Source organism: Peromyscus leucopus, chromosome 12, assembly GCF_004664715.2.
Source record: "Peromyscus leucopus breed LL Stock chromosome 12, UCI_PerLeu_2.1, whole genome shotgun sequence".
Lineage (NCBI taxonomy): Eukaryota > Metazoa > Chordata > Mammalia > Rodentia > Cricetidae > Peromyscus > Peromyscus leucopus.
The window spans coordinates 16,924,435-16,938,344 of NC_051073.1; the positions used below are offsets into that span (position 1 = coordinate 16,924,435).

At 34.5% G+C, this 13,910-nt stretch overlaps 1 protein-coding gene across 2 annotated transcripts in view; it reads right to left on the reverse strand.

Annotated features, from left to right (window-relative positions):
- The window catches only part of Ncam2 (neural cell adhesion molecule 2), a 410,880-nt gene that overhangs the window by 133,404 nt on the left and 263,566 nt on the right, over positions 1-13,910 (reverse strand). For both annotated transcript variants that reach the window (XM_028859839.2, XM_028859840.2), the window contains exons 7-8: positions 13,040-13,200; positions 8,804-8,949 (exon numbers count right to left, since the gene is read on the reverse strand). In XM_028859839.2, coding sequence (XP_028715672.1) covers positions 8,804-8,949; positions 13,040-13,200 — 307 coding nt within the window. The remainder of the gene's footprint in view (positions 1-8,803; positions 8,950-13,039; positions 13,201-13,910) is intronic.

Below are 13,910 nucleotides of genomic sequence, written 5' to 3' on the forward strand. Positions count from 1 at the left end.
GAAACTATAAGCAAGCCACCCCCCAAAAAATGTTTTCTGGGGGTTGGGAGGAGAGAGGGAAGGAGATCTGTGGTTGGTCTGTAAAATGAACAAAAATAATTTTTTAATAAAAAACTCCCAGATATTAATAAATTTAAATAAGACTATTATTAAAAAAAAAAGAGTTGCCATTATGCTGTTTCTTCACAGCAATAGGTAACCCAAACTAACACAGAAATTGGTACCAGGGACCAGGGTATTGTTGTGATAGGCCTGGCCTTGTTTTTGTTTGTAGGAATTTGGACATTAGTACTTTGTGTTTGGAAAGCAATGGGATGCTCTAATTGCTGATTGGTGGATCATACTAATAGGAGCATGGAAGACAGTGGTGCTGAATGTGAATTGATAAACAGTGGGGACCGAGAGGTTTTAAAATAGAAAAATGCTAATATGTGGCCTAGAGACAGTTTTTTGATACCTTGGTGAAGAAAATGGCTGCTTTTTGCCCTTTTCCAAAGAGTGTACCTGAGGCTAAAGTAAAGAGTTTTAGATGAATTCCTTTGGCAGAGGAAATCTCAAAACAGCCTGATATCCACTCTGTTGTGTAATATTAGCGGTGACTCTAGTGAAGATTGATAATAAAAAGGAGCAAGCTGAGCACAAATTGTACGTTTTGAGGAGAAATGGAGCACCAGGAAGCGAAATGGAACTAAATCCTATATTCAATGAGATAAACAGATTAGGAAATGGAATAAAGGGAGTGGTGACCTCAGGGCAAGTCCCACCCAGCTGTGTTTCAAAATTGTGAAAAGGAACTAAGGAAAAGCTCAGAGTCTATAAATTTATGACTTTCAAAGCCAATCTAAATGTATATAACTTTTGAGTTAAATTTATCATGCCCAATAGAATGAAAGATTAATTAACCGTGTTAATTAATTAATTAACTGCCAGGGTCTCCACTGTGCTAGCTGTAGTAAGCAATTATGAAATGGTCATCCCAGAAACAATAGCAGCGGTGGCCACCTATGCTATAACAGCAACAACTACAGCAGCAATTCGATTGGCTTTGAAAGTTTCAAATTTATAAACTCAAGTTCCATTTGCTTTGGGGATACCATCTTACAAGGACTCCAATTTGCAGTAAGGCTCGTTAAGAAAGTGAATGGCTCAGTTGCCTTTAGCTTACTGGCTATGGGTGGGTTCGGACTTCTGTTGGTCTTTTCTGTGTCGAACACACAGATTGCAAGCCCAATACTACTTTAAGATCTTTGGCAGCAGTTAACTCTGAAGCTCACACATGATTGAGCCTGTATGATTATGAGTATTCAGAGACAGGTAATACCTGGGGGGCGGAGCTCACCAACCTAAGACAGAGCACCTGTGTAACCTGGGCAGACGTCTCCATAACCTGCTGATAAGGTAAGGTGACATGCTAACATCCCATGTAACCTAAGTCAGAAGCTCATTTATTATTAAAAGGAGACCTGTAGGGCCCTAGCCCCCGTTTTGGGTAATTGTTGCCTTGCTTGCTGACCTTGACCTTGATACCTCCCCTATGCTAATTTCCTCCCAGGTTTCACCCTCCTGAATGCTTAAGGGAAGTTCCTTGTCTGTATATCCTGCTTAATGGGCGTTAACAGCTTAGATGCAAGATTGTAAAACATGGTAGCGAACTTCTGCCCTCTGGGGTCCTCCCATTGTGCTGTAAGCCTGTATTTAAGACCTCCTCCCTCCTTCAATAAACAGCATTTGCCATTAAAAAAAAAGAATTTATACTGTATCAAGCTGATAATAGAAAAATAAATAAAGAAAAACTAAAGAAAATAAAAAGCTCAGAGTCAGGTGTGTTGCGGCACACCTTTAATCCCAGCACTGGGAAGGCAGAGGCCTGTAGATCTCTGAGCTTGAGGACAGCCTGGGCTACAGAGCATGTTTCAGAACAGCCAAGCATAGGCAGTAAGGATAGAAAGCTAGTGGAGATGTAATTGAAAGAGGGGGTCATGTTCCAGCCCCAATAAGCAGCAGAACTTGGCAGCTTTGGCCACATGGTTCTGGCTTTAGAGATAAGGATAGAAGAAAACTGTTATGGAATTTGCCTGGGAGCCTAAAGAAAGCTCCTGAGGTCAGGCATGTGTCTGGAGTTTCCCTCAACAGAAGCATAGTAGAGAGGCCATTGTGTGAAGGTGTGAAGTTGAAGCCTGGATTGCCTTGGAGAACCCAAGATGTTAGAGAAATCAGATTGTCTTGGTATTCCAGCCTGTGAGAGCTGCTAACAGGGAGTGGAAACAGCCCAAGAGAAAGAAGTATGTTGCAGTCAATGAAGCTGAAAGGAGTAGGCAATTTGAAGAGCATTTTGACATCAATCATGGAGATGCAGAGTTTGGAGGTTGTCCAGCAGTTTTAGGTCTTGCTTTGGTCCAGTATTTCCTCACTATATGTTTTGGAATGGTAAAGTATATCCTGTGCCATTATACGTTGGAAGTATGTGATCTGTTTTTTTTATTTTATTTTATTATTTTTACAGGTGATTACAGTAAAGAGATTGCATGAATCAAAGAAGAGACTTTGAACTTTGGACTTTAAAACATTGTTGAGACTGTGATAGACCATGGGGACTTCTCAAGTTGGAACTAAATGCATTTTGCATTATGATATTGTCACAAGCTTATGGGGGCCTGGGAGCAGAATGTGAATGTGGCAGTTTGAATATAACTGCCCACATAATCTCATAGGGGATGGCACTATTAATAGGTGTGACTTGGTTGGAGTGGGTATGTCCTTATTGGAGAAAGGGTGTCACTGTTAGGGCAGGCTTTGAGGTTTCCTATGCTCAGAATACTGCCTAGTGTTTCATTGGTTTTCCTGTTGCATGCAAGCCAAGATGTAGCCAGCACCATGTCTGCCTGCATGCCATCATGCTTCCCACCATGATGATAATGGATTGAACCTCTAAAACTGTAACAGAGCCACCACAATTAAATGTTTTCTTTATAAGAGTTACTCTAGTCATGGTATCTCTTCACAGCAGTAGAAACCCTAACTAAGACATAGTTTATTTATGAGTCTTGCCTATGAAATAAAAACAACTGAAAATGTGATACTATGTGGTCAGGGACTGCTGAATTGTTATTATTGAGTGGGTAGCCATTCCAGCTTTGATCTGGAAGTTCCAGCTTTGCTCTGGAAGTTCCAACCCCCATTAAGGCTTCGGCAACTGTCACGCCTACAAGGTGGGGCCAAGGGAGGATCCTGGAGACCTGAGATTGAGATGGGCCAGTGCTCTCTCTGTTCCTGGACCCTAGATGGTAGAGGTTGACCAAGCAGAGCTCCAGAGAACACCGTTGGACTGTGACACATCTTCCCCAGACCCACAACCTACCTATCCCTTCATTTGTAAGTTACCCACTAAATAAATCCTCCTTTTAACTACGTGGAGTGGCCTTAATAATTTTGCCAGTATATTATCACCAAGTTTACTGGGCTATTCATATCTTTCAGTGACTTTTTATGTTTATTACACCAAGAAGACACTCTTTTCAATACCTATCTTGGACTATAAAACTCTGTCATTTCAGATTGTTACACGTCATTTGATATATTACTGATTATTATACAAATTAGAAACATTATTTTATCCTTTTTCTTTGTGTATATGTATTTGCAACTATGCGTGTGTGTGTGTGTGTGTGTGTGTGTTGTGTTTTTTTTTTTTTTTTTTGTCTTTTATTTTTGGTCTATATTTTCATTGTTTACAAGTTGTTGTCAAGGGTTAGGAAAAGGGCTAAGCAAAGGAGGTTAGATTTAAGGTCCTTGTTAAAAAAAGGAAAGAAAGAAAAGAAAAAGAAAAAGACAATTACTAGTTTTAAGTACTTTACATTGGATTTGATTGTTTTATATTACATACAAATTATATATATTGAAATTGATATTGTTAGAAAATGCTATATGTATATTTCTAATTGTACTTATACCATTCATTTAACAATGTAATGCAATTTTCTAATCCTTGAATGCTATTATTACCAACTATTAGGATATACAGAAATGAAAGTTAGTAGCTAGACATTACAATAGAACTTGTAGTCATATTGCATATGTTTTCAAAATTGAGCAGATATATTTTAGATAGACAGGTCATCTTCAAACCCTTCAGAGATCTACAGACTATGGCATTTAAAATGTTATAATAACTTAGAAAATTTCTCTTTTTGTTATGACTATGAGACATGTCAGTTTCTGGCAGTACCAATCTACTTCAGAGAGAATATGGGCATTGAGAAACTGCATATGAAGTTAACTTTCATTGTAGCAAAAGTTAGCCACTGGACAACAAAGTATCCTCGAATCAACTGCTGACAAACAGGACAGACAGGACATGAAACAAAGGACTACTGATTCTTGCCAAACAAGTGTTGTTATGGCTTTATAAAAAGGCATCTTCTGAAGCCAGAAGAGTATGGCACCATTTCTGAAGTGGCCTTCACAATCCAGAAAAGGTACAGTGCCCTTTTCTTCGAAGGCTTCTGATGTGCAATGGAACAGCAGCTGAAACAGTTATTCTTGAAGAGTAACTAAGTTCATGCCTCTCAATAGTAGACTGGCATTTAATAGAGGGATGTGGAGAAGAAGGGGATGCTGAGATGAAGACATATATACACAGTCAAGAAGAATGGACAGCTGAATTAAAAAACCATCAACAATTTCCAGAATTTAAAATCCTGAATCATGACATGACACTAGTGGAATTCAAGTGTTTCTGGTACATGGACTGCTCTCACCCAATGTGAGGTTGAACTGTTGACCTTGTGTACATCCTACTTCACAAATGAGTCTGTCAGATACATTAAGCCTATAGGCTGAAGATGATGCTCCAACACTGCGGAGAAACTCAGACAACTGTCCAGGCAGCTGGCTGTTTCAGTCAACTCACAAATTATTTGGAAGTTGATTGCATGCACTTCCTGTTTTTTATTTTTGTTAGGTAATATTATTTCCTTCTTAGGTTTCTGAGGGAGTTGAAGATTAGGTAGTTATAGTTGAAGATTAGTTAGTTATAGTTGAAGACTAGTTAGGATAGAAAGTGAATTAGGTAAAATTTGGACTTACCAAAATAGGATAGACAATGAAATTATTTTCTCTGAATTTGTCAAATACAAATGGACTAGACACTGTTTAGGTATTTATTACTTGTATATATTGTATATAGTTATTGTACTTCTGTATATAGTTTTTCTTTTGTTAGTTATAACTTTTTTCCTTTTTTCTTTTCATTAAAATAGAAAAGGGAAAATATGGTGATATTTTATTTGTACTAAAAAGTGATTTGTATGTTAATAAATAAAGTTGTCTGGAGGTCAGAGCTAATAGCAAGCCGTTGCAGAAGCTGGGCATTGGTGGTGCACTCCTTTAATCCCAGCATTTGGTAGGCAGAGCTAGGTAGATCTCTGTGTGTTCAAGGATACAGCCAGTATGGAGACACATGCCTTTAATCTCAATACCAACCATAGAAGACCTGGAGGTCTGTACAGACAGGCAGTGATGAGGCGGTCATGTGGTTGGGTTTACAACCAATAGAAGGCAGAACAGAAAGTATATATATAGAGAGAGACAAACACAGAGGAAATAGGTCTCTCTCTTGGCTGAAGAGGATCGCTGAAGCAGGAAGGGTACTGCTCTTAGCTCTGACCTCTTGGGATTTTATCTTTACATTGGCTTTGTGTTTCTTAATTAATAAGACAGTTGATTACATCTACAAGTACATACACAAGTGTGTAAGTCAGAGGACAACCTTGGGTATCATGTTATGGGACCATTACCTTTTCTTTAATTTTTCAGGCAGGGTTGTTCACTGGTCTCAGGCTGGTCTTTTAGGTAAGTCTAGCTGGCCAGCTAGCAACAGTGAGGACATTGTTTCTGCCTGTCTAGCATTGTGAAATAAATATACTGGGATTACTGATATGGACAACCACACTAGGCACATTTTACATGGGCTATGGTAGTCAAACTTAGGTTTTCATGCTTGCAACTCAAGCACTTTTACCCCAATATCCATCCTTCGTGTTGAAAATTCTGTTACCAAGAACTGTTTGGGTACTTTACCTAACTTTGGAGTAGAGTGAAAATACATTCATTTACATGTAACAACAATTCATATACTACTCTATCTCTATTAACAAATTGTCTTATATCATAAGTATGAAACAGACAAGTGAAATACTGTTACTTGATATTATCGTTTTAAATATTTTCAAGGCTGAGTACCTTTTCATGTTGTTGAAAAACATATTAGTGTGCATCCTAAACACAAATAGAGATTTGTAATTTCATCAAAGCCTTGATTGCTTTAGTCATTGATGTTATGATTACTTAGCATTGTATTTTCCAAGCCCCAATCAGGGTCTTGCACACTATTATTAATAATATTTCCCTTTTGAAAGAATTAATAATTGAATTTAATCTTGATAAAGAACCAACAAGTTAAAGTCTATTTCCAAGGAGTGTCCTGTATTCATATTCACATGACTCCAAATGATTATATTAAATATTCCTTAGCTGTGAACAAGAAATATTGAATTAACTTCATGGTTGAGAATATAGAATCTGAATTATTACAATATCTCCAAGTGACTCTCCTAGAAATTCAATGTCATGTCAATTTCCATAACAAAAATGATACATTCTGAGTCTAACCAATAAATTTGAGTGTTCAATCAGATCATAGGTGTCACACTTTATGAAGACTATTAGTAATCAAAATTCACTTGGTGTAAGAATAATGAGATAAACTGTGCAACAGAAATTATTGACATGAAACATACTATGTATTTTCACTTTATTATTAAAATAGGAATTTAATATACATTATGTTGAATTCTATAAGCATGGAAGTATTCTCAGTAAATATTCCAAATGCTATGGACAAAGTTGAGCCTTTATATGTGGCAAAGATGGAATTTTAAAAGGATGGTATGTCTGCCTTCAAAGACCAGTTCAATTATTATTCAATTTGTGTATTTTCTGTTGAAGAGACTAGGGATACTTTCAGAAGAGAGACATATTGATGTCTAGAAAATAAGTCAGAAAACTTAAAATACACTTGAAGAAATGTCATGATGGCAATTAAATGGTTTAATATCTTTGTCTACTGTAAATTTGTATGAAAACTTATTTTTTATTACTTTGTTAATCTAACTTAAGCTTTAAGAAAGGTTTTCTCCAAGATTGACAGTGCTTATCAAATCAAAAATAGGCGATTTCATTCCACCGCTACGGTGGACTAGATTTCTTTCTGTGTGGCAGGTTTGAAATGGCTTGGAGCATCGCTGTTAGAATAAATATCAGATATTTCTTTTTAATTGATGTTACTTTATTGATGAAATAACCAAGATAATATACACCTCATAATTTTCATCATGGACCCATAAGAATTTCAGTCAACTGAAGAGTGTAAGATAACATGGAGAAAAAGAAGAATTTTTAGCTAGAAAGAAACATTAGGAAATCAGAGCATTTGGCATATAAAAAATCACCTAAGAAAGGTAATGGTATTTACTTGAATCATTTACAGAAATATGCTAAATTGAAACAATTTCTTACCATTCTAGATTATCTAATTATGTTTTCACTAATTTTGTGGCCATTAGTGCATTTTAGACTTGCTCACTGTGCCATACCAATCCCTATGATTTCTGAGATACAAAAATATTAAGGCAAACTCTGTAATGCTTCCAAAAGATGATAGTGGTCATTCACATTTTATACTTTTATTTTTAATTGAACATATAAAGCAAACCTAGTGAAGGTACATAATTATTTTCTTAAGAGTTATACACTGCTACAAAAAATGTCTGCAAGAGAACACTGGAAAAATGTGACATGTGTGGACACATTCTCTCAAGTGAGAAATGGACAAAACTGGCAATTTTTCAAATTATGAGTCTAAAATGATGTTGAATACAATGTGGTCAGGTTAAAGGACAGAAAGGGTATCATAGACAAAATAATTCCCCATTTCCTCTTATAATATTTGTAATTCAAGTGCTTTGAGTCATTTTATTATATATCTATACCAACTTCTGTATGCATTCATTTAAATTAGTTTTATATATATATACATATTAACACACACATATTTATACACACACACATATTATATACATATATATATATATATATATATATATATATATATATATATATTACCAAAGCATTTTTTGCAATGTTAAATACCAATTCCAGTAATGGCATTACCCCTTCCTGTTTTTCTTTCTGATTATACATTATTTCTCTGTTTCCTGTATATACTTAAAGTTGAATATGAGTGATTATGAAAATTAGGCATAACAAAAATTCATGAAGTACAGAAATATTTGAATTCTGAATAACTTCAATTCATTGTCATGAAAGTTCATTAAAATGCTGTATCTGTTTGTCCTTATATCTTTTTGTTTGAGGTTTCATTACATAAACTGTAATTCAAAATGAACTAAAACATTTTGAGAAGTAAATGCTAAATGAGAGCCACAGTTTTTAATGACTTCATTTATACAGAGAAGATTGAAGTTAAACTAGCAATATGTTTTTTGGAGATTCAATGTTTACCAAAAATCCATGAAAGCCACTTTAAGAGTAATACTAATAACCAAGGACTTTGTATTCTACTGAAATACATTTTAAGTGATAGCAATTGGCTTAATTTCTCCTTTGTAGTCATTTTTAAATTTACTTTATGGTAGGTTTAATAAAGCAAGTTATTTCTTTAATTGATGTAAGTTGGTTAGTAAATTGTATACTTGTGTGTGGTTTACTCTAGGGATGGTATTACCTTATCACCTTCAGAAAACGTGATGCCATCCACTGCTCTTTTCCATGTGATTTCTGGAACAGGCTCGCCTTCTGCTTCACAGATGAGCGTGACATGACCATTCTCAGATGTCGTCTCATTTTTAAGTTGTAATATATGAGGCTGTACTGTAAAAAATGTGCGTGTTATACAATTGATATTGGACCAGAAAGGTTACTGGTCACAGTGAAAATTCCATCCGAGACTTTCACTACACATTTGAGTAATATGAGGTAACTAACATCAAGGCAATTATAACATACTTCCTAAAACTACGGAGAAAACTGCAAATAAGAAGGGGAGCCATTCTAGATAACAAGATAATAATGTTTATCCACTTTTAGTCTAATAATTAGTTCAGTTCCCTACAAATCAATATAAAACATAGTTCCTTTCAAAAGTTTACCAATCTAATGTAACATTCTTTTATTCATTTCCTAAAGCCACAAAATTTAAATTTCTTCTCTAAAACCCTATATCTATAAACATATATAAACATATAAAAACATGTATATGTCATCTGTTTAGTCTTATTGTATTTTATTTTTTAAAAAGCTCAGCAAAGTAGACAAATGAGTAAGGCTTGTTGGATACCTAGGATGTGGTGGTGTTAGATACAACTGTGAAATTTTTCATGAGAAAAAGAGATACTGAAACATTTTCTTCATGCAATTACAAATGATTAATTAGGACTATAACTAACTTTCACATAGCGCTAGACTAGTGTTTCACAACCTGCGGGACACAACCTCTTTGGGGGGAAATGAATGACCCTATCACTGGGGTTCATATCAGATATCCTGTCTATCAGATATTTACATTATGATTCATAACAGTAGTAAAATTAGTTATGATATAGCCATTAAAATAATTTTATGGGTGGGGAGGGTCACCACAACATGAGGGATTACATTAAAGTGTCACAGCATGAGGGAGGTGCTCTAGATATTAAGCCATTTCTCTAACTGTAATCCTGTAGAACATAACATTAAATATACTAGTATTATATTTTCTTTCTAATAAAATATACCTACCTTCACAATTTACATAATAGCACTATGCTTTAAAATTGGACTTTGTGCTATCTGCCTGTCCTGGTTGGTTTTTCTTGTTGTTTTGTTTTGTTTTTTTGTGGCTCCTCTTTTGTTTTGTTTTTATTAACTTGACACCAGCCAGAGTTATCTGAGAAGACAGACTCTTAGCTGAGAATATGCTTCCTTAGTAGACAAGCCTGTGGAGCATTTCCTTGATTGATGGTTATTATGGTGGGGTCCATCCCACTGTGGGTGGTACTATTCCAATCATGTGGTCTTGGGTAGTAGACACATGCAAGCTAAGTAAGCCAAGGGAGCAAGCCAGTTAGCAACTCTCCCAGTCCCATGGTTTCTGCTTTAGTTACTGCCTCTAGGTTTCCACCATGAGCTCCTGACCTAATGCCCTTAGTAATGGAGTGTGACCTAAGAGTTGTAGGATGGAACAAACCTGATTCTCCCCAGGTTACTTTTGTGTTTTATTACAGCAAAAGAAAGCCTAAATAAGACATTGTGCTGGGGATATCTTTCTGCATGCTGTGAATGTGTTGCTCTGATTGATTGATAAATAAAATGTTATTTGGCCAGTAGCCAGGCAGGAAATATAGTATAGGCAGGATAAGCAAAGAAGAGAATTCTGGCAAGTGGAAGGCTGAGTCAGGAGACACTGACAGCCTCTGCCATGAGAAGCAACATGTAAAGTACTGGTAAGCTACGAGCCACGTGGCAAATTATAGATGAATAGAAATGGGTTAATTTAAGATATAAGAACTAGATAGCAAGAAGCCTGAGCCATTAGGCCAAACAGTTTAAATAATCTAAGCGTCTGTGTGTTTATTTCGGTCTGAGTAGCTGCAGTTCTGGGCAGGACTAGAGATAACTCCAGCTACAACATTGCCTTACTCTTTCTCTCTCTCTCCTTCCTTCTTCCCTTCCTCCCTTCCTTCCTTCCTTACTTTCTTTATCTCTTTTTCTTTCTTACTTATTTAGCAAAATAAAATCAATAAGATCCTAAAATCCAGCTATGTCATGTCATTACATGATTATTAAAAAATATCAGTATAATTAATCAGCCAATAAAAATATTTTTTTCTTAATATCAGAAATATGATCTGTAATATCAGAAATATCATGTATAAAATTTCAACATTTTTTTACATTTATTCCCTTTCATTCTTGTGAAGCAACACTGAATACATTTGTGTTTCTTTTGAAAAATAAAATTTGTATCCACAAAAGTGAATATTATGTATAAAATTTTAACATTTTTACATTTCATTCCCTTTTACTTTTATACATATACATTTTATTTTTCAAAAGAAACACAAATTTATTCAGTACTGCTTCACAAACCATGATGTAATGTGATGTTTTATGCATTATTTCATGTTTTAAAGGATGGAGTTTCAGAAATCCTAATACATCTTCTTGTTCCCATACACTGGCATCCTAATAAAAGAAGGAATTGCAGAGTGGTATTTCACTATCATTTCTTTTCTTTTTTCTTCAACATGATCTCTTTATTTATTCTTTTATAACTTCACATCCTGGACCTCAATTCTGCTCATTTCTCAGTCATCCCATATTCGCCCTTTACCCTTGTGGTGTCACACAAGAAAAGATAATTTGAAAAAAAAATTAAAACCAACACAAAGACTGATGAAGAGGTGTTAGAGAGGCAGGAGAGATGGAAGAGTGAAAAGGATTTGTTGTTGTTCTTCTTTGTTTTGTTTTGGTTTTCATTCACTACTATTTCTATTTAGTTTATTTTATTTAGGTTGCCCAATGTCAAAGTTAATATTTTTGGAGAGAATTAAGTTTAGAACTAGTTAAGGATTTCCTATAGTTTCAAAGCCAAGTGTTTTTCATTCCATGGGTACTTCTTCTGCAGGTTTATTTATTTTTATTTTTATTTTGTCATTGAAGTCTTGTGTAACCATCATTTTAGCATGACCTGGATTTGAAACTGAAAAATCACGCTGACCTAAATGACAGTCTTTGTTCAGTGCCACCTGGGTAATCTGATCCCACATTATTCAGGCAATGTGTTATTACTCAAATTTTAGATTTTCATCAATTTTATTAAAGATATTCTATCATCCTACAGGAATATAGATATTATGAAGGTCCCTGCCATTCAATACAGCAGCAGTGGGCAGTAAGTTTTACTATTCATCTGTGTACAAAGTAAGAAAAATATTTCCAGCCACTACTAAGAGCATATACCCTTCTTAACCACGTATTTCACATTGTTTATTTTGTCTAGTTTTTGATATAAAATAAATTTGATTATAGCATGTGTAAAGGTAGCTAAAACTCACTAAATTTTAGCAATGTATTCAACTTTTTTTAAACAGAGATATTTTCATTTATTTTATGTGTATTGGTGTTTTGTATGTGTGCATGTCTGTAGATCACATGCATGTAGTCCCCAGGGAGGCCAGAAGGAGAAATCAGATAAAATGGAACTGGAGTTTTAAATGGTAGTAAATCACCTTGGGGGTATGAGAAACAGAATTCAGATATTTTGTAAAAATTAGCAAATATTTTTAATAACTGAGCCAGTAAAACTTGTTTCAACCCCAAAACTTGTTTAATATTAGCTGCCACAGTTTTTGAGCAATTTTCTCTGTTGTCAAGATAATGAGAGTAAAATCAATATTTGGTACTAATCTATATGCTCAGAAAGCTGCGTGAAGAAGACAATATGTCTCTTGATCAATATGAATAGTGCCTATATAGTATCTTTTAAAGATGGTAAGACACTGATTATAGCTACAGGCAAACATTTCTAAATTTGAGCCTTACACATGAGAAATTTTGAAGCTATTAAATATAAAATGAATCCCATCATGTATCCTTCAATGATGTATTAAGATAAATGTTCAGAGATGTACGATGTTATACAGCACATTGGGTAAAAAGTAAGCAATTTTTTTTTTTTTTTTTTTTTTTTTTTTTTAACCATTTGTCAATATCCCATGGAATTTTACATAGCATTCCATGTAATTCTTAGGATAATTCTGTCGAAAACTGCATCATTTAATGTTTGTTGCTGAGATAAAGAAACGTTTTTTCCCCCTAAGGAAAGGTTATAGTTTGCATCCAATAGCACAGCAAAGGATGGTTCTGACCTCCTTCCCTCTTAATGAATACTGTGTTCTAACCACAGCATTGTAATACTTACCAAAGACTTGAAGGAAGGCCTGCTTTTCATCTTCTCCTGCCTTGTTTGTGGCTTTGCAGACATAAGAGCCTCCATCTTTATTGATTATGTTCCTGACAGTGAGCTCTGTATTACTGCCCTTTAAAGTGTATTTTTCATTTTCTTCAATGAGCTTGCCATTCCTAAAAAACAAACAAACAAAAAAATGAAAAGTGAAACAAGTTGATACTCACAATCTAATTTAATAAACTGGAACATCACAATCATCTTATTTATCTATAGCCATACAGTTTTTCATGGCTAGGAAAACTGATTGTTATAGTTCAGTCAAAATACATTTTTATTGTTCAGTCAACCTTAAGGCAAATATATAAAAACAATGCTTGAAATTTAGTTAGATTTTAGAGATTAAAAATGGCATTTATTGGAGCTTGAAATCATAATAAAAAATGAAAACACCTGACTTCAACTTGTACTTTATTAGAAAATACTGTTTTTATTACTATTTTTTATTCACTTTGTACTTTAATAATTAACTAGTATATGTTCATGTATGTATTTATATTCACATGTGTATTACATAAAAAGAATTTCTATGAAAATTCCTTTAACTTAACATGAAACAACATAAATGTCATGAATTTATATTCACTATAAGTATCATCAGTAAAAAAATCAATGTGATAGTGAAGAGAATAATTTTTGTTTCTTGTAGCTGTCCATAATTATTATTTTCCAAGTACTTTCTATAATGAAATATACTTCCTTCAAAATTTGTATAGCTATGATAGCAAATACTGTTAACACTTTCTATTATATTTTAATTGCATAAAGTATTTTAAAAATTTCCTTCCACATGTAAAATGCCCCTATCTATTCCCTTTACTTACAT